Here is a 20,484-nt window from a genome sequence, read left to right on the forward strand (position 1 = left end):
TTTTGACTGGGGTATATTTGGTTTAAAATTGCTTGTAAATATTATGCAAACCCACCAGAGATATGCTTCACATCCTGTGCACAGCGTTAAACAATCCATTCACTATCCTAGCCCACCAGGGATGCTGCCACCCTGAACCACCTGGGCCTCATCTGGAGCATTGTATGGCGGTATTATTTTAGTACTGGTGATAATTTACGGTACCAGAATTCATGAAATATTGATGTTTCTCACCGAATTTAGATAAAGTCAGTAAGGTGGTCACTTTTTGATATTTTTTTTATTGTATTGGACTTCCTATATTCTGAATGCCCCCGTCCCCTCTGCCCCCGCTGCCCACTCTGTCCCCGCTGCCCCCGCTATACTATAGCCATGCCCCTGCCTTGTTCCAGGACGGCTCCTGTGGAAGTTCTGCACATCGTATTTTGTTTCCCGTGAGTGTGAAAACACCTGAAAGCAGCGAGATACTTTACAAATCACATAAATTGGACGCAGAACACGTAGAAGAGAATTCCATTAAAAGTGAGCGAATGTCGCCCGTCTCCTCCACCTGCAGCTCATTAATGCGAGTTTAGCTCCATGTAAAATATTACACTTGTAACGTGTTCCCCCTAGAGATCACCTGTAACTGGACCTGGACGTGCACACATCAGAGGAATCCCACTCTGCGCTCATCTGTGTGTACCTGAGTCCATTATTCCTAAACCCAGGGTCAAAACATGCCCCGGCAGCAGATCCCACCTGCCCTCAGCCCAGCACCTGGAAACATAATAACAACTATAATTAACAACCATATTACCTCTATATTATTATTATTATTATTATTATTGTATTTGTATTTATTATAATTATTATTATTTCCATTATTTTTTCATTTATTATTTTATTTGTATTATTTTTGTATTTATTATAATTATTATTTCCATTATTTTTTGCATTTATTATTATTATTGTTTAGTATTTTTGTATATTATTATTATTATTATTTTATTTGTATATATTTTTTTATTTATTATAATTATTATTATTTCCATTATTTTTTCATTTATTATTTTATTTGTATTACTTTTGTATTTATTATAATTATTATTTCCATTAATGTTGTATTTATTATTATTGTTTAGTATTTTTTGTATATTATTATTATTATTATTATTTTATTTGTATTATTTTTGTATTTATTATTATTTCAATTATTTTTTACATTTATGATTATTATTATTTTGTATTTTTTATATTATTATTATTTTATTTGTATTATTTTTGTATTTATTATAATTATTTATGTCTTTATTATAACTATTATTATTTGCATTATTTTTGCATTTATTATTATATTTGTTATTTTTTGTATTTTTTATTATTGTACTTTTTATTTTTTATTATATTAGTGATCTAGTATTATATATATATATATATTTGAATTTTTTTTAGATTTTTGTTTTGCATTCTTTTAGTGATACAGTACTATTTATATATTAGTGTATTTTTGTATTTTTTTACGCTATTATTTATCTTTTTTGCGCCGTCATTTATATTAGAGATATATCATTATTAATATTATTTATGTATTAATTTTCTTTATTTGTCTATTTTTTTTATTATTAAGCTAGTTTTTTATTATTATTTATTAGAGTAGTACTATACTATTACAATCAATAATAATTTCTTTTTTTTCCTCTTTTTCTTTGTGTCCTTCATATTACAATGGATCCATATGAGTACTGATTTTTAGCCTGTAGGAGTTAATGGTCTGGATGTTTTTTGTTACATTTTTTCCCCTTATCAATATCATCTCAATTTCTGCAACATTGTAGAACAGAATAAAAAAGAAAACTAAAATTTCACCAAGGACCAAAAGGACCAAACGCAAATAGAATTGTAAAACAAAAATAGATACAATTATTAGGGAAATTAAGAATAAATAATAATAATAATAAACATAAAAATAATAATAATAATTACTATTGTATGTAATTATAATAATAACAATAATGATAATAATTATTATTATTGTATGTAATTGTATGTGATTATCTATTTTTTATATTACATTTATCTGATTATATATTTTTACATTATTAATATTATTTGCAAAAATTATTTTTTTAAATGACTATTACATATACAGAAATTGCCACTTCTGCTACTTATTGCACAAGACCCCCACTTCTGACAATGAAGACGACGTACCACCGATGTAGCAGTTTTTCTCCTTTTTTACCCTTGCACGATGCCCCCCACTATCCACATTTGCAGAGAACGGCGATGCGACCCCATCCAAGAAAATAGGGGTCACCTGCAATTCCTTACACAACCAGTAAATAAAGGAATAGGGGACATTCTTCACTCTCAATATCAATGGGGGTCCCATAAGTTGGACCCTACTGATCATAAACTGATGCTATAATATGGTTACCATATGCTACCACTTTATGAGATAGGAAAACACCTTTTAAAGGTTTATAAGAATGCTGCCAAAAACAGCACCACCCCTGGTCACTGGTTGTATGTGGTATTGCAACTCATCAAAATTATTGGGAAGGAGCTGCAGTACCACATACAACCTGTAGGCCGATGTTGCACTGTGATTAAAAAAAATAATATTTTTTTCTGCAACCCTTTGAGTTGGGTAACAGTGCAAAATAAAGTATTCCTATCTACCATGTAGCATTTATTTCTTGTCTGTATAACCTCTTGTGTTTTTCTTCTTGACTTCTAGATGTTCTACTGGCCAATGGCCCTCTTCATCCCTCCGTCCGTGTTCGCTGTCCACCTCCAGTTTAACCTCCTGTACCAGTTCTGGATCCACACCGAGGTAGACATTCTGGTTTTTTTCTTGCCTCCGCTCCTTGCCTTGGGCATTGTCCACCAGGACCTGATTTATTGTGTATGAGAAATCTTCGTCTGACTTCCTTAAGGAGAACCATGTGTTGGCTTCTCGGGAATATATTGCTGAGTTTATAAGGAACAATGAGAGCAGTTGGTCTCAATTAGATAACATTCTTTTGTTCGATCTGTAGAATATCAGCCCCCCTCCCATTCCGTTCCATGTAACCGGCGTCTGCATCTTGTAACATTTTGGGTCTTGATAGGAGAATACATTTTCGATAGATTTTCCTGCCAAGGTAAAAGAAAAAAAAATAGAACCAGGTTGAGATTCCTGAAATTATTAATTGGAAATTGTGGATATGTCTACTTCATACCGAGGAGAGTCCGGTGTTTTAGGGCGTGATGGGAAGAATCTAATCATCTGATAAAATATAAAGTCATATTGTTTGTGGGAAGGCCTGAAGGCATCGTTCACATGGTCCAAAAAGAGTAAAATCACTGAAATATCCAACATAGACCTCTAGTCAACTGTGGTGACCACAAGATCTTTCACAAGCTCTTCGGGGACACTTGTTCTACGCAACCAAGATAAGATTCCAAGCCATCGATGATGGTGGACACCTGCCCCCGTTAATTATCTCCGTAGCTCCTCTATACAAAATGGGAAAATAAGTATTTGATCCTCTGCCGATTTTGATAGTTTTCCCACCTACAAAGAATGGAGGGTCTGTAATTTTTACCGTAGGTGCACTTCACCTATGAGAGACAGAATCTTAAAAAACAAAACACAATCACATTGTAGGATTTTTACATAATTATCTTGCATTTTATTGCATGAAATAAGTATTTGATCACCGACCAACTAGCAAGAATTCTGCCTCTCATAGACCTGTTTTTTTTTAAGAAGCCTCCTACTCTGCAATCATTACCTGTATTAATTGCACTTGTTTGACCTAGTTACCTGTATAAAAGACACCTGTCCACACACTCAATCACACTCCAACCTCTCCACCATGGCCATGACCAAAGAGTTGTCTATGGACCTGGTCAATGACCTAAAGAGAACTAGGACCACAGTCTCAAACATTACTGTTAGTAACACACTACGCCGTCATGGATTTAAATGCTGCATGGCACACAAGGTTCCCCTGCTCACCCAGCACATGTCCAGGCCTATTTGAAGTTCGCCAATGACCATCTCTATGTTTCAGAGTAGGCATGGGAGAAGGTCATGTGGTCAGATGAGACCAAAATAGAACTTTTTGGTATCAACTCCACTCGCCGTGTTTGGAGGAAGAAGAAGGATTAGTACAACCCCAAGAACACCGTCCCAACCGTGAAGCACGGTGGGGGAAACATCATACTTTGGGGGTGCTTTTCTGCAAAGGGACAGGACGACTGCACCGTATTGAAGGGAGGATGGATAGGGTAATGTATCGCGAGATTTTGTCCAACAACCTCCTTCCCTCAATAAGAACATTGAAGATGGGTTGTGGCTGGGTCTTCCAGCATGACATTGACCCAAAACACACAGCCAGGGCAACTAAGGAGAGGCTCCATAAGAAGCATTTCAAGGTCCAGGAGTGGCCTAGTCAGTCTCGAGACCTGAACCCAACAGAAAGTCTTTTGAGGAGCTGAAACTCAATTTTGCCCTGTGACAGCCACGAAACCTGAAAGATCTGGAGAAGATCAGTATGGAGGAGGGGGCCAATATCCCTGCTGCAGTGTGTGTAAACCTGGTCAAGAACTACAGAAAACGTCTGACCTCTGTAATTGCAAACAAAGGTTTATGTACCAAATATTAAGTCCTGTTTTTATATTGTATCAAATACTTATTTCATGCAATAAAATACAAATTAATTATGTAAAAATCATACAATGTGATTTTCTGGAATTTTTTTTTTAGATTCTGTCTCTCACAGTTGAAGTGATAAAAATTACAGAAATCTCCAGTCTCCATCCTTTGTAGGTGGGAAAACTATCAAAATCGGCAGAGGATCAAATACTTATTTTCTGCATTGTAGTTGTCAGCTTCTGCCGGACAGCCCAATGTATATGGACTCTCAGCTTACAGAAAATAGAAGATAGTTTTAATTCCAGAGTGACAAAGAAACGGACATGCTGAAATTCAAAGTCACAGCCCTTCATCTACAACATGTGATCCCATACACAAAACAACAAGTAGCAGATATTAGAGGAGTCAATGGTTTTATTTTTGTACATAAAAGCATTATTATAGCAGTTATATTCTTGTACAAAGGGGGCAGTATTATAGTAGTTATATTCTTGTACATAGGGGCAGTATTATAGTAGTTATATTCTTGTACAGAGGAGCAGTATTATAGTAGTTATATTCTTGTACATAGGGGCAGTATTATAGTAGTTATATTATTGTACAGAGGGGCAGTATTATAGTAGTTATATTCTTGTACATAGGGGTAGTATTATAGTAGTTATATTATTGTACATATGAGCAGTATTATAGTAGTTATATTCTTGTACAAAGGGGGCAGTATTATAGTAGTTATATTCTTGTACAAAGGGGGCAGTATTATAGTAGTTATATTCTTGTACATAGGGGTAGTATTATAGTAGTTATATTATTGTACATATGAGCAGTATTATAGTAGTTATATTCTTGTACATAGGGGTAGTATTATAGTAGTTATATTATTGTACATAGGAGCAGTATTATAGTAGTTATATTCTTGTACATAGGAGCAGTATAATAGTAGTTATATTCTTGTACATAGGGGCAGTATTATAGTAGTTATATTCTTGTACATAGGGGGCAGTATTATAGTAGTTATATTCCTGTACATAGGAGCAGTATTATAGTAGTTATATTCTTGTACATAGGGGGCAGTATTATAGTAGTTATATTCTTGTACATAGGGGCAGTATTATAGTAGTTATATTCTTGTACATAGGGGGCAGTATTATAGTAGTTATATTCCTGTACATAGGAGCAGTATTATAGTAGTTATATTCTTGTATATAGGGGGCAGTATTATAGTAGTTATATTCTTGTACATAGGAGCAGTATTATAGTAGTTATGTTCTTGTACAAAGGGGGCAGTATTATAGTAGTTATATTCTTGTACAAAGGGGGCAGTATTATAGTAGTTATATTCTTGTACATAGGGGTAGTATTATAGTTGTTATATTATTGTACATATGAGCAGTATTATAGTAGTTATATTCTTGTACATAGGGGTAGTATTATAGTTGTTATATTATTGTACATATGAGCAGTATTATAGTAGTTATATTCTTGTACATAGGGGTAGTATTATAGTAGTTATATTATTGTACATATGAGCAGTATTATAGTAGTTATATTCTTGTACATAGGGGTAGTATTATAGTAGTTATATTATTGTACATAGGAGCAGTATTATAGTAGTTATATTCTTGTACATAGGAGCAGTATTATAGTAGTTATATTCTTGTACAAAGGGGGCAGTATTATAGTAGTTATATTCTTGTACATAGGGGTAGTATTATAGTAGTTATATTATTGTACATATGAGCAGTATTATAGTAGTTATATTCTTGTACATAGGGGTAGTATTATAGTAGTTATATTATTGTACATAGGAGCAGTATTATAGTAGTTATATTCTTGTACATAGGAGCAGTATAATAGTAGTTATATTCTTGTACATAGGGGCAGTATTATAGTAGTTATATTCTTGTACAAAGGGGGCAGTATTATAGTAGTTATATTCCTGTACATAGGAGCAGTATTATAGTAGTTATATTCTTGTACATAGGGGGCAGTATTATAGTAGTTATATTCTTGTACATAGGGGCAGTATTATAGTAGTTATATTCTTGTACATAGGGGGCAGTATTATAGTAGTTATATTCCTGTACATAGGAGCAGTATTATAGTAGTTATATTCTTGTATATAGGGGGCAGTATTATAGTAGTTATATTCTTGTACATAGGAGCAGTATTATAGTAGTTATATTCTTGTACATAGGGGCACTATTATAGTAGTTATATTATTGTACATAGGAGCAGTATTATAGTAGTTATATTCTTGTACATAGGAGCAGTATTATAGTAGTTATATTCTTGTGCATAGGGGCAGTATTATTGTAGTTATATTCTTGTACAAAGGGGGCAGTATTATAGTAGTTATATTCTTGTACATAGGAGCAGTATTATAGTAGTTATATTCTTGTACATAGACGCAGTATTATAATAGTTATTTTCCTGTACATAAGAGCAATATTATAGTAGTTATATTCTTGTACATAGGGGGCAGTATTATAGTAGTTATATTCTTGTACATAGGGGCAGTATTATAGTAGTTATTTTCCTGTACATAGGAGCAGTATTATAGTAGTTATATTCTTGTGCATAGGGGCAGTATTATTGTAGTTATATTCTTGTACATAGGAGGCAGTATTATAGTAGGTATATTCTTGTACATAGGAGCAGTATTATAGTAGTTATATTCTTGTACATAGGAGCAGTATTATAGTAGTTATATTCTTGTATATAGGAGCAGTATTATAGTAGTTATATTCTTGTACATAGGATGCAGTATTATAGTAGTTTTATTCTTGTACATAGGAGCACAGTATTACAGTAGTTATATTCTTGTACATAGGGGCAGTATTATAGTAGTTATATTCTTGTACATAGGGGGCAGTATTATAGTAGTTATATATTCTTGTACATAGGGGCAGTATTATAGTAGTTATATTCTTGTACATAGGAGGCAGTATTATAGTAGTTATATTCTTGTACATAGGGGCAGTATTATAGTAGTTATATTCTTGTACATAGGGGGCAGTATTATAGTAGTTATATTCCTGTACATAGGAGCAGTATTATAGTAGTTATATTCTTGTATATAGGGGGCAGTATTATAGTAGTTATATTCTTGTACATAGGAGCAGTATTATAGTAGTTATATTCTTGTACATAGGGGCACTATTATAGTAGTTATATTATTGTACATAGGAGCAGTATTATAGTAGTTATATTCTTGTACATAGGAGCAGTATTATAGTAGTTATATTCTTGTGCATAGGGGCAGTATTATTGTAGTTATATTCTTGTACAAAGGGGGCAGTATTATAGTAGTTATATTCTTGTACATAGGAGCAGTATTATAGTAGTTATATTCTTGTACATAGACGCAGTATTATAGTAGTTATTTTCCTGTACATAGGAGCAATATTATAGTAGTTATATTCTTGTACATAGGGGGCAGTATTATAGTAGTTATATTCTTGTACATAGGGGCAGTATTATAGTAGTTATTTTCCTGTACATAGGAGCAGTATTATAGTAGTTATATTCTTGTGCATAGGGGCAGTATTATTGTAGTTATATTCTTGTACATAGGAGGCAGTATTATAGTAGGTATATTCTTGTACATAGGAGCAGTATTATAGTAGTTATATTCTTGTACATAGGAGCAGTATTATAGTAGTTATATTCTTGTATATAGGAGCAGTATTATAGTAGTTATATTCTTGTACATAGGATGCAGTATTATAGTAGTTTTATTCTTGTACATAGGAGCACAGTATTACAGTAGTTATATTCTTGTACATAGGGGCAGTATTATAGTAGTTATATTCTTGTACATAGGGGGCAGTATTATAGTAGTTATATATTCTTGTACATAGGGGCAGTATTATAGTAGTTATATTCTTGTACATAGGAGGCAGTATTATAGTAGTTATATTCTTGTACATAGGGGGCAGTATTATAGTAGTTATATCCTTGTACATAGGAGCAGTATTATAGTAGTTATATTGTTGTACATAGGAGCAGTATTATAGTAGTTATATTCTTGTACATAGGGGCAGTATTATAGTAGTTATATTCTTGTACATAGGAGCAGTATTATAGTAGTTATATTCTTGTACATAGGAGCAGTATTATAGTAGTTATATTCTTGTACATAGGAGCAGTATTATAGTAGTTATATTCTTGTACATATGAGCAGTATGACAGTAGTTATATTCTTATACATAGGGGTAGTATTATAGTTGTTACAGTGGGTACATAGAATATTCAGACCCATTTACATTTTTCATTCTTTGTTTCATTGCAGCCATTTGGTAAATCCAAAAAAGTTCATTTTTTCTCATTAATGTGCACTCTGCACCCCATCTTGAATAAAATTTATTAAAAAAGAAAAACTGAAATATCACATGCTCATAAGTCTTCAGACCCTTTGCTCAGTATTGAGTAGAAGCCCCTTTTGAGCTAGTACAGCCATGAGTCTTTTTGGGAATGATGCAACAAGTTTTCCACACCTGGATTTGGGGATCCTCGGCCATTCTTCCTTGCGAATCCTCTCCAGTTCCGTCAGGTTGGATGGTGAACGTTGGTGGATGCAATTTTCAGGTCTCTCCAGAGATGCTCAATTGGGTTTAGGTCAGGGCTCTGGCTGGGCCAGTCAAGAATGGTCACAGAGTTGTTCTGAAGCCGCTCCTTTGTTATTTTAGCTGTTAGGGTCATTGTCTTGTTGGAAAGTGAAACTTTTGCCAAGTCTGAGGTCCGGTACACTCTGGAAGAGGTTTTCATCCAGGATATCTTTGTACTTGGCCGCATTCATGTTTTCTTCAATGACAACCAGTCGTCCTCCCCCTGCAGCTGAAAAACACCGCCATAGCAGGATGCTGCCACCACCATGTTTCACTGTTGGGCTTGTATTGGGCCGGTGATGAGCAGTGCCTGGTTTTCTCCACACATACCGCTTAGAATTATCACCAAAAAGGTCTATCTTTATCTCATCAGACCAATCTTATTTCTCATAGTCTGAGAGTCCTTCATGTGTTTTTTTAGCAAACTCTATGCGGCTTTCATATGTCTTGCACTGAGGAGAGGTTTCCGTCGGGCCACTCTGCCATAGGCCCGACTGGTGGAGGGCTGCAGTGATAGTTGACTTTGTGGATCTTTCTCCCATCTCCCTACTACATCTTTGGAGCTCAGCCACATTGATCTTGGGGTTCTTCTTTACCTCTCACCAAGGCTCTTCTTCCACGATTGCTCAGTTTGGCTGGACGGCCAGGTCTAGGAAGACTTCTGGTGGTCCCAAACTTCGTCTTCTTAAGGATTACGGAGGCCACTGTGCTCTTAGGAACCTTGAGTACTGCAGAAATTCTGTTGGCCAGTTCCTTTGACCTCATGATTCTCATTTGGTCTGACATGCACTGTGAGCTGTGAGGTCTTATATAGACAGGTGTGCGCCTTTCCAAATCAAGTCCCATCAGTTTAATTACACACAGCTGGACTCCAATGAAGGAGTAGAACATCTCAAGAAGGATTACAAGGAAATGGACAGCATGGGACTTACAGTATATATGAGTGTCAGAGCAAAGGGGCTGAAGACTTATGAGCATGGGATAATTCAGTTTTTCTTTTTTAATAAATTAGCAAAAATTTCTAGATTTCTGTTTATAATAATAATAATAATTTTTATTTATATAGCGCCAACATATTCCGCAGCGCTTTACAAATTATGTTTAGTCAAAATGTGGTGCAGAGTGTACATAAATTAGAAAAAATGAACTTTTTTTGAATTTACCAAATGGCTGCAATGAAACAAAGAGTGAAAAATGTAAAGGGGTCTGAAGACTTTCCGTTCGCTCTGTATATTCTTATATAAGAGCAATATTATAGGAGATATTTTCTCGCAGAAATAGTAATGCATTATTTGTTATGTTATACTATGTAGAACTATATTGCTGAATAATTTAGATTTCTTACAGGAGGTTTTACATTTGGACTCTTCTCTTTTGTCCGTTGTATTTCCACATTCTGGTGTAGCCGAGGCAGAAGTGGCTTTTATTTCTCATCTCCCGGCTCTGTAGAGTCTCCCTCCTCTGGAGCGCCGTATTATCCTAACATGACCAACTTGCTGAGATTATTTTATCTCCAATCATCAAATATTTTCTTTGTACAGTGTAGTGTGGACATGCGGCTATGGTTGTGTAATGCGCTCAATGAAGTAGAAAACGGCCTCATCAGGTAGAAAAACAGAATAAATCAGGATTGAATCTTAAGATTTGCGTTTTGCGAGACTAAGGAAACAAGCGGTAATCCCTTGTGTTGGTTTTGCTTGCCTCTGTCCCCCGCTGAGATTTTGCTTCACAAATGCGTCCACTGACTCCATCTGTATAAATACAGTGATCGGACAACTTAGCGGTGTTTCTAAAGCGTAGCTACAATCTGTACATTCTATGAAATCTTTGTACATAGGAGAAGTATTATTGAGTAAAAGTTTCACTTTTGGATTAATCTCAACACGTATATGAGATTCACATCAAGATATTTAGCTAACTGCAGTTTGCTACTGCAGTTACTATCGGAGCCTGTATAAAAGCACAGGCAGGGAATGCAGCAGCAATTTTATGGTGAATCTGGATAGTAAAAAGACGTCACAGCTCATCCATAGAGATAGGAAGAGAAAGCCATAATACTAAATAAACTGTACTGATAGTGTGTGACACCACAGCAGAGAGAAAGATAAGCGAATTGTGTCATACACATTTTGAGGACAATTTTATTGTGTTTTCAATTTGTCACAAATTTATTTGCTGTAAATTCAATTTTTGTTGAAAAATAAGGCAAAACAGGAGAATTTGAGCTGAAACGTTATTGACTCATCTTTATTCAAAACCTTAAAGAAGAGTGAATTTTGTTGCTTACGGTTGGGTGCATGCATTGCACACGCAATTTTTCAAAATAGCAGTGGAACCGCAGCATTTTTGGTTATACCATTATCAATATTTTGGTAATGCTAAGACAGGGGATGATTATTAATCCTGGTGACTAATAATTGTCTTAAGGGAATTGTCCTACAAAATGCATTTCTACTCACAGGATAGGTGATGAATGTTAGATTTTTTGGGGGCTGTATCAATGGACCCTCAATGATCACTAGAATGATGGAAAAAAAAAGTTTGACTTTTTGATTTGCCACAAATTTTTCATGCGATTTGTGCCTTTTTTCAAGTTGTGTTTTAGTTAGTTTTCTGATTTTTGCACCAATGTGGCTTGTAAAGATTTGAGGTTGTGGGTTGTAAAAATCACCTAGGCAGGTAAACAATGCAACTATTTTTTATTCCTTACGTCCATGGTTTTACAGAAGTTCCAGGTAGATGAGCACAGTGCAGTGCTCCCCAGTCTACAAGATCCCATCCTGGGGCCGGTATTTCCACTGCAGCTGTACCAGGCGAGACCCACTGTTTGCCAACTTTTGGTTATCCTACAGCTTTTGTATTTCCCGCTAGTATAGTCTGTACTCACAGTCCATGCTCCTCAAGACGATGAATTCCATGACCGTAGCATGTGTATCCAGCTCCATCCGGAAGCAACAATCCTTAGGATAGTTCCTCACATCCAGACAACAGATCCCATGACCATAGCACACGTATCCAGCTCCAATCGGCAACTGATCTTCAATCTCCATAGGCCATCCATACATGGGCACCAGGACCTCAGCAACAGATCCTCGCCCATTGACATCACTGCCCCAACTCCCTCCCTAAACATGTAGGTTACTGTTCTCCCTCTCCTGGGAACAACCCCTGGGCAGAAGTGTTCACATCCTCCCCATTAAACATTTGATGAAGAATGTTAAAGAAGCCCTGTCTGCAGGGTTGTGTGTTAGGGGTGCCCCCTGCAGAGAGGAACAAAGACACACATGCCCCCAAACATTGGAAACATTGATTTGTGAGTCTGAACACTTTCCAGGAGAGATTTGTGCACCTTAAACTGACGAGCAAGAAAATCTCTGCTACAAAACAACAATAATATCCACGTACCGACCGTATCCCTTAGAGCCATTTTCTCCCCTCAGGCCATTGGTCCAATAGTCTTTAATCCGTGACCAGCGCCTCACATGGTTTTTCTAGATTTATTAGACAAATTCATGAAATGGAACTTTTTATAAAAAGTTGCAAAATTTGGCTCAACTCTGCCCTAGTTCCCAATTGTGTTTTTTTTATGAACACCTGATATTTTGATTCAGAATTTTGCGACATTTTGCACGACGCGCAACTTTTATGTACTTGGAAAATTCGTTTAAAAGCGAAAAAAATGACAATTATCAACTGTGCACAAAATTTATGAATCTTAGTTTGATGAATTTGGCGCAAAAAGAGTCATCGAAATCCACAAGTCAAAAAAGAAAAGTGACCTAGAAAAATGCACATGATGATTCGGGCCATTAATATTTAATGAACTCTCAAAAAATAAGCACTAGCCATATTTTTTTTTAAACAAATAACATTTTTATGAAATAAACCACCAGAGAAATTATTTAAAATCATGAGCCCGGACTCATCATTTGTGTGATTTTGTTAAGTCATTTCCCTTTTTTTTATCTTGTAGTAGTGGTGGTTGATTTTTTTTAATCCAAACTCATAAAAATGATGCACACAATTCAAATATAAAACATTTTTGTCTGTATTTAACCATTTTTGTGACTTTTTAGTGCAAAAAATGGCACATTTTGCATAATTTCTTAAAAATTGCTAAGAAAAATAAAATCGCTAGTTTACGCTAAATCGGGTGCGACTGTAGAACTATATTTGTGTCAAATGTTGCCACATTTTATAAAGTTGAAAATTAAGTTTTAGGAGAAAACATCAAAAACTGTAAACCACGCCGAAAGTGGCAAAGTAAAAAGCAAAAAGCCTAAAAACAACAGGTGTACACATAGAAAATAGACTTAAAGAGTGCAGATGGAAAGATGAATTTAGTGTAAGCAAAAAAAGACTCAAGACATCAAAAACAGGTACAAATGTAATCATGAATGGCCACTCAGTGCTCAAAAAGTACTTAAAGACACAAAAGTCAATAGTGTAACTGGTCTTCTTGCACAGTTAAGAAAAATAATAACAGTACATTTTATGTATAAAAAAATGTATATAGTCCCCCCCTTCCTCCTGAAATGCAAAATCATGACTTCAGAAAGCAACTTCGGGGAAAGAAAAAGTTTTGGTTTCCGGAATACAGTCAGACAAAAATTGCTCCAATCTAAAGACACATCCTTTAAGGGTAATGAAGGAGAATGACTTGTGGTTTCTTTGATTTATTTTACAAAACTGTTGGCACTTTTTCCTAGTTCTACAATATATAACATTATACAATAACAATATGTCTTTCCCTACAGTTCATAAATAATCTGGGCCCACTGGAGCTGATCCTCAATACTCCAAGTCATCATCGAGTCCATCATGGTAGGTTCAATGCATTATTCTAGTGGCAGAGGAGACGGGTGGCTCCGGTGTAGAGACTAAATGTGGCCCCCTTTTTACTTGTGGCCAAAAAGTACATAATATTAAAGCATAATTCATATTAGGAGACATCGGACTTTAGCTTCCATTGATGTCAGCCGAGATTTCATCTTGTAGGCACTAGGATACTACAGATAATGGTGACACCATGGCCGGCATCTACTACAGATAATGGTGACACCATGCCCAGCATCTACTACAGATAATGGTGACATCATGCCCACCGTCTACTACAGATAATGGTGACACCATGGCCGGTATCTACTACAGATAATGGTGACACCATGCCCAGCATCTACTACAGATAATGGTGACTCCATGCCCAGCATCTACTACATATAATGGGGACACCATGCCCACCGTCTACTACAGATAATGGTGACACCATGCCCACCATCTACTACAGATAATGGTGACACCATGCCCACCATCTACTACAGATAATGGTGACATCATGCCCACCGTCTACTACAGATAATGGTGACATCATGCCCACCGTCTACTACAGATAATGGTGACACCATGGCCGGTATCTACTACAGATAATGGTGACACCATGCCCAGCATCTACTACAGATAATGGTGACTCCATGCCCAGCATCTACTACATATAATGGGGACACCATGCCCACCGTCTACTACAGATAATGGTGACACCATGCCCACCATCTACTACAGATAATGGTGACACCATGCCCACCATCTACTACAGATAATGGTGACATCATGCCCACCGTCTACTACAGATAATGGTGACACCATGGCCGGTATCTACTACAGATAATGGTGACACCATGCCCAGCATCTACTACAGATAATGGTGACTCCATGCCCAGCATCTACTACATATAATGGGGACACCATGCCCACCGTCTACTACAGATAATGGTGACTCCATGCCCACCATCTACTACAGATAATGGTGACACCATGGCCGCCATCTACTACAGATAATGGTGACACCATGCCCACCGTCTACTACAGATAATGGTGACTCCATGCCCAGCATCTACTACAGATAATGGTGACTCCATGCCCAGCATCTACTACATATAATGGGGACACCATGCCCACCGTCTACTACAGATAATGGTGACATCATGCCCACCGTCTACTACAGATAATGGTGACACCATGGCCGGTATCTACTACAGATAATGGTGACACCATGCCCAGCATCTACTACAGATAATGGTGACTCCATGCCCAGCATCTACTACATATAATGGGGACACCATGCCCACCGTCTACTACAGATAATGGTGACACCATGCCCACCATCTACTACAGATAATGGTGACACCATGCCCACCATCTACTACAGATAATGGTGACATCATGCCCACCGTCTACTACAGATAATGGTGACACCATGGCCGGTATCTACTACAGATAATGGTGACACCATGCCCAGCATCTACTACAGATAATGGTGACTCCATGCCCAGCATCTACTACATATAATGGGGACACCATGCCCACCGTCTACTACAGATAATGGTGACTCCATGCCCACCATCTACTACAGATAATGGTGACACCATGGCCGCCATCTACTACAGATAATGGTGACACCATGCCCACCGTCTACTACAGATAATGGTGACTCCATGCCCAGCATCTACTACAGATAATGGTGACTCCATGCCCAGCATCTACTACATATAATGGGGACACCATGCCCACCGTCTACTACAGATAATGGTGACACCATGGCCGGCATCTACTACAGATAATGGTGACACCATGGCCGGCATCTACTACATATAATGGTGACACCATGCCCACCATCTACTACAGATAATGGTGACACCATGCCCACCGTCTACTACAGATAATGGTGACACCATGCCCGCCATCTACTACATATAATGGTGACTCCATGCCCACCGTCTACTACAGATAATGGTGACTCCATGTCCACCGTCTACTACATATAATGGTGACTCCATGCCCGCCATCTACTACATATAATGGTGACACCATGGCCGGCATCTACTACAGATAATGGTGACACCATGGCCGGCATCTACTACAGATAATGGTGACACCATGCCCACCGTCTACTACAGATAATGGTGACATCATGGCCGGCATCTACTACAGATAATGGTGACACCATGGCCAGCATCTACTACATATAATGGTGACTCCATGCCCACCATCTACTACACATAATGGTGACACCATGGCCAGCATCTACTACAGATAATGGTGACACCATGCCCACCGTCTACTACATATAATGGTGACACCATGGCCGGCATTTACTACAGATAATGGTGACACCATGCCCACCGTCTACTACAGATAATGGTGACTCCATGCCCACCGTCTACCACAGATAATGGTGACTCCATGCCCGGCATCTACTACATATAATGGTGACACCATGGCTGGCATCTACTACAGATAATGGTGACATCATGCCCACCGTCTACTACATATAATGGTGACTCCATGCCCACCGTCTACTACAGATAATGGTGACACCATGGCCGGCATCTACTACAGATAATGGTGACACCATGCCCACCATCTACTACAGATAATGGTGACTCCAAGCCCACTGTCTACTACAGATAATGGTGACTCTATTCCCACCGTCTACTAAAGATAATGGTGATTCTATGCCCGGTGTCTACTACAGATAATTATAACACCATTACTGACCCAATCAATGTACTGAGAATATTGTTAGTATTTTTTATATATAAACTTTCAAAAAATGTTTACAGGTAGAAACCCGTACTGCATCGATTCTAATTATGCCGGCACACTGATTATCTGGGACCGGATATTTGGTGAGTGAACACCTCGATCCCGACTTTCTCACATCCTTTTATTATGAAGCGCTCTCTGTTAGTCACATACTAATGGATATTTTACCATATTTTTTTTTTTATTGGAAAAAAGTTCATTCATTATTGTATTTGCTCCTTTAGTACATTGCACAGCCCGCGTAGTATATTGCACAGCCCACGCGGTATATTGCACTGCCCACGCAGTATATCACACAGCCCACGCAGTATATCGCACAGCCCACGTATTATATAGCACAGCCCACGTAGTATATTGCACAGGCCACGTAGTTTATCGCACAGCCCACGTAGTATATCGCACAGCCCACGCAGTATATCGCACAGCCCACGTATTATATAGCACACCCCACGTAGTATATTGCACAGGCCACGTAGTTTATCGCACAGCCCACGTAGTATATCGCACAGCCCACGCAGTATATCGCACAGCCCATGCAGTATATCGAACAGCCCACGTAGTATATCGCACAGCCCACGTAGTATATCGCACAGCCCACATAGTATATCGCACAGCCCATGTAGTATATCGCACAGCCCACGTAGTATATAGCACAGCCCACGTAGTATATTGCACAGCCCACATATAGTATATTGCACAGCCCACGTAGTATATTGCATAGCCCATGTAGTATATTGCACAGCCCAAGTAGTATATTGCCCAGCCCACGTAGTATATTGCACAGCCACGTAGTATATTGCACAGCCCACGTAGTATATTGCACAGCCCATGTAGTATATAGCACAGCCCACTGTTATGATCTGGTGGCCTAGGAGCAGCATGAAACATACTCTGGAGAAGGTGGTACCTGTACTGACCGCAGACCCTGAACTTAACACCGCAACTAGAAGTAGCCGTGGGATGTACCTATCACTCCCTAGACACCTCGACACAGCCGGAGGACTAAATACCCCTATAGATAGAAACGGGAAAACTATCTTGCCTCAGAGAAAATCCCCAAAGGATAGACAGCCCCCCACGAATATTGACTGTGAGAGGAGAGGGAAATAACATACGCAGACTGAAAACAGGATTAGCAAAGGAGGCCACTCTAGCTAAATAGAAAGGATAGGACAGAGTACTATGCGGTCAGTATTAAAACACTAGAAAATATCCACCACAGAAAATACAAAATCTCCACATCCAACTAAAGATATGGAGGGTATATCTGCATCTCCAGAGATACCAGCTTGGCTGAATAAATCCTTACACAGACAAAGCTGGACAAGACAAAACATGGAAATGCACTGAACTATAAGGCCCACAGCTTGTGGACTGCAAAAAACAAGCCAGGACTTATCTTTGTTGATATGGACAGCAAAGCAGGAGAGACCAGGCAGGGATGTGAATCCTCCAAACAAACAATGGACAACTGGCACAGACTAAAGGATCAAGCAAGACTAAATAGCCCAGTCAGAATTGCAATAAGTGGACACACCTGATGAATGCTGCGATCCAAAAACAGCAGCACTACCACTTATAACCACCGGAGGGAGCCCAAGAGCAGAATTCACAACAGTACCCCCCTTGAGGAGGGGTCACCGAACCCTCACCAGAGCCCCCAGGACGATCAGGACAAGCCAAATGAAAAGCACGAACCAAATCGTCAGCATAAACATCGGAGGCAACAACCCAAGAATTATCCTCCTGGCCATAACCCTTCCATTTGACAAGATACTGAAGCTTCCGCCTCGAAAAACGAGAATCCAAAATCTTCTCAACCACATACTCCAACTCCCCATCGACCAACACCGGGGCAGGAGAATCAACAGAGGGAACAACGGGCACCACATATTTCCGCAACAAAGATCTATGGAAAACAGTATGGGTGGAAAAAGAGGCTGGAAGGGCCAAACGAAAAGACACTGGATTGATAATCTCAGAAATCCTATCAGGACCAATAAACTGAGGCTTGAACTTAGGGGAAGAAACCTTCATAGGAACATGACGGGAAGACAACCAGACCAAATCCCCAACCCGAAGCCGGGAACCAACACACCGACGACGGTTAGCAAAACGCTGAGCCTCCTCCTGAGACAACACCAAATTGTCCACCACATGAGCCCAAATTTGCTGCAACCTGTCAACCACAGAATCCACACCAGGACAATCAGAAGGCTCAACCTGCCCTGAAGAAAAACGAGGATGAAAACCAAAATTACAAAAGAAGGGCGAAACCAAGGTAGCACAACTAGCCCGATTATTAAGGGCAAACTCGGCCAATGGCAAGAAAGCCACCCAATCATCCTGATCAGCAGACACAAAGCATCTCAAATAAGTTTCCAAAGTCTGATTAGTTCGCTCGGTTTGGCCATTTGTCTGAGGATGAAATGCGGAAGAAAAAGACAAATCAATGCCCAGCCTAGCACAAAAGGCCCGCCAAAACCTAGAAACAAACTGGGAACCTCTATCGGACACAATATTCTCCGGAATGCCATGCAAACGAACCACATGCTGAAAAAACAACGGAACCAAATCAGAAGAGGAAGGCAATTTAGGCAAAGGTACCAAATGAACCATCTTAGAAAACCGGTCACAAACCACCCAGATAACCGACATCCTCTGGGAAACCGGAAGATCTGAAATAAAATTCATAGAAATATGCGTCCAAGGCCTCTCAGGGACCGGCAAAGGCAAAAGCAACCCACTAGCGCGGGAACAGCAAGGTTTGGCCCGCACACAAGTCCCACAGGACTGCACAAAAGAACGCACATCCCGTGACAAAGAAGGCCACCAAAAGGACCTACCGACCAAATCTCTGGTACCAAAAATCCCAGGATGGCCAGCCAACACAGAACAATGAACCTCAGAAATCACTTTACTAGTCCATCTATCAGGAACAAATAGTTTCCCCACTGGACAGCGGTCAGGTTTATCAGCCTGAAATTCCCGAAGAACCCATCGTAAATCAGGGGAGATGGCAGAAAGAATCACCCCTTCCTTCAGAATGCCGACCGGCTCAAGGACCCCAGGAGAATCAGGCAAAAAGCTCCTAGAGAGGGCATCAGCCTTAACATTCTTAGAACCCGGAAGATATGAGACCACAAAATCAAAACGGGAGAAAACCAGGGACCATCGAGCCTGTCTAGGATTCAGCCGTTTGGCAGACTCGAGGTAAATCAGATTCTTATGATCGGTCAAGACCACAATACAGTGCTTGGCCCCCTCAAGCCAATGTCGCCACTCCTCAAATGCCCACTTCATAGCCAATAACTCCTGATTGCCGACATCATATTTGCGTTCCGCAGGCGAAAACTTTCAAGAAAAGAAGGCACACGGTTTCATCAAGGAACCATCAGAATTCCTCTAAGACAAAACGTCCCCTGCCCCAATTTCAGAAGCGTCAACCTCAACCTGAAATGGAAGAGAAACATCTGGCTGACGCAACACAGGGGCAGAAGTAAATCGGCGTTTAAGCTCCTGAAAGGCAGAAACAGCCGCAGAGGACCAATTCGTCACATCAGCGCCTTTCTTCGTCAAATCGGTCAGGGGTTTAGCCACACTGGAGAAGTTGGCAATGAAACGGCGATAAAAATTAGCAAAGCCCAA

General features: G+C 38.8%; 1 protein-coding gene across 2 annotated transcripts in view; it reads left to right on the forward strand.

Annotated features, from left to right (window-relative positions):
* Nucleotides 1-20,484, forward strand: part of AGMO (alkylglycerol monooxygenase) — a 214,256-nt gene that overhangs the window by 74,485 nt on the left and 119,287 nt on the right. For both annotated transcript variants that reach the window (XM_077268079.1, XM_077268078.1), the window contains exons 6-8: nucleotides 2,723-2,818; nucleotides 13,992-14,058; nucleotides 16,854-16,919. In XM_077268079.1, coding sequence (XP_077124194.1) covers nucleotides 2,723-2,818; nucleotides 13,992-14,058; nucleotides 16,854-16,919 — 229 coding nt within the window. The remainder of the gene's footprint in view (nucleotides 1-2,722; nucleotides 2,819-13,991; nucleotides 14,059-16,853; nucleotides 16,920-20,484) is intronic.

The sequence above is a fragment of the Ranitomeya variabilis genome, chromosome 6, assembly GCF_051348905.1.
Source record: "Ranitomeya variabilis isolate aRanVar5 chromosome 6, aRanVar5.hap1, whole genome shotgun sequence".
NCBI lineage: Eukaryota > Metazoa > Chordata > Amphibia > Anura > Dendrobatidae > Ranitomeya > Ranitomeya variabilis.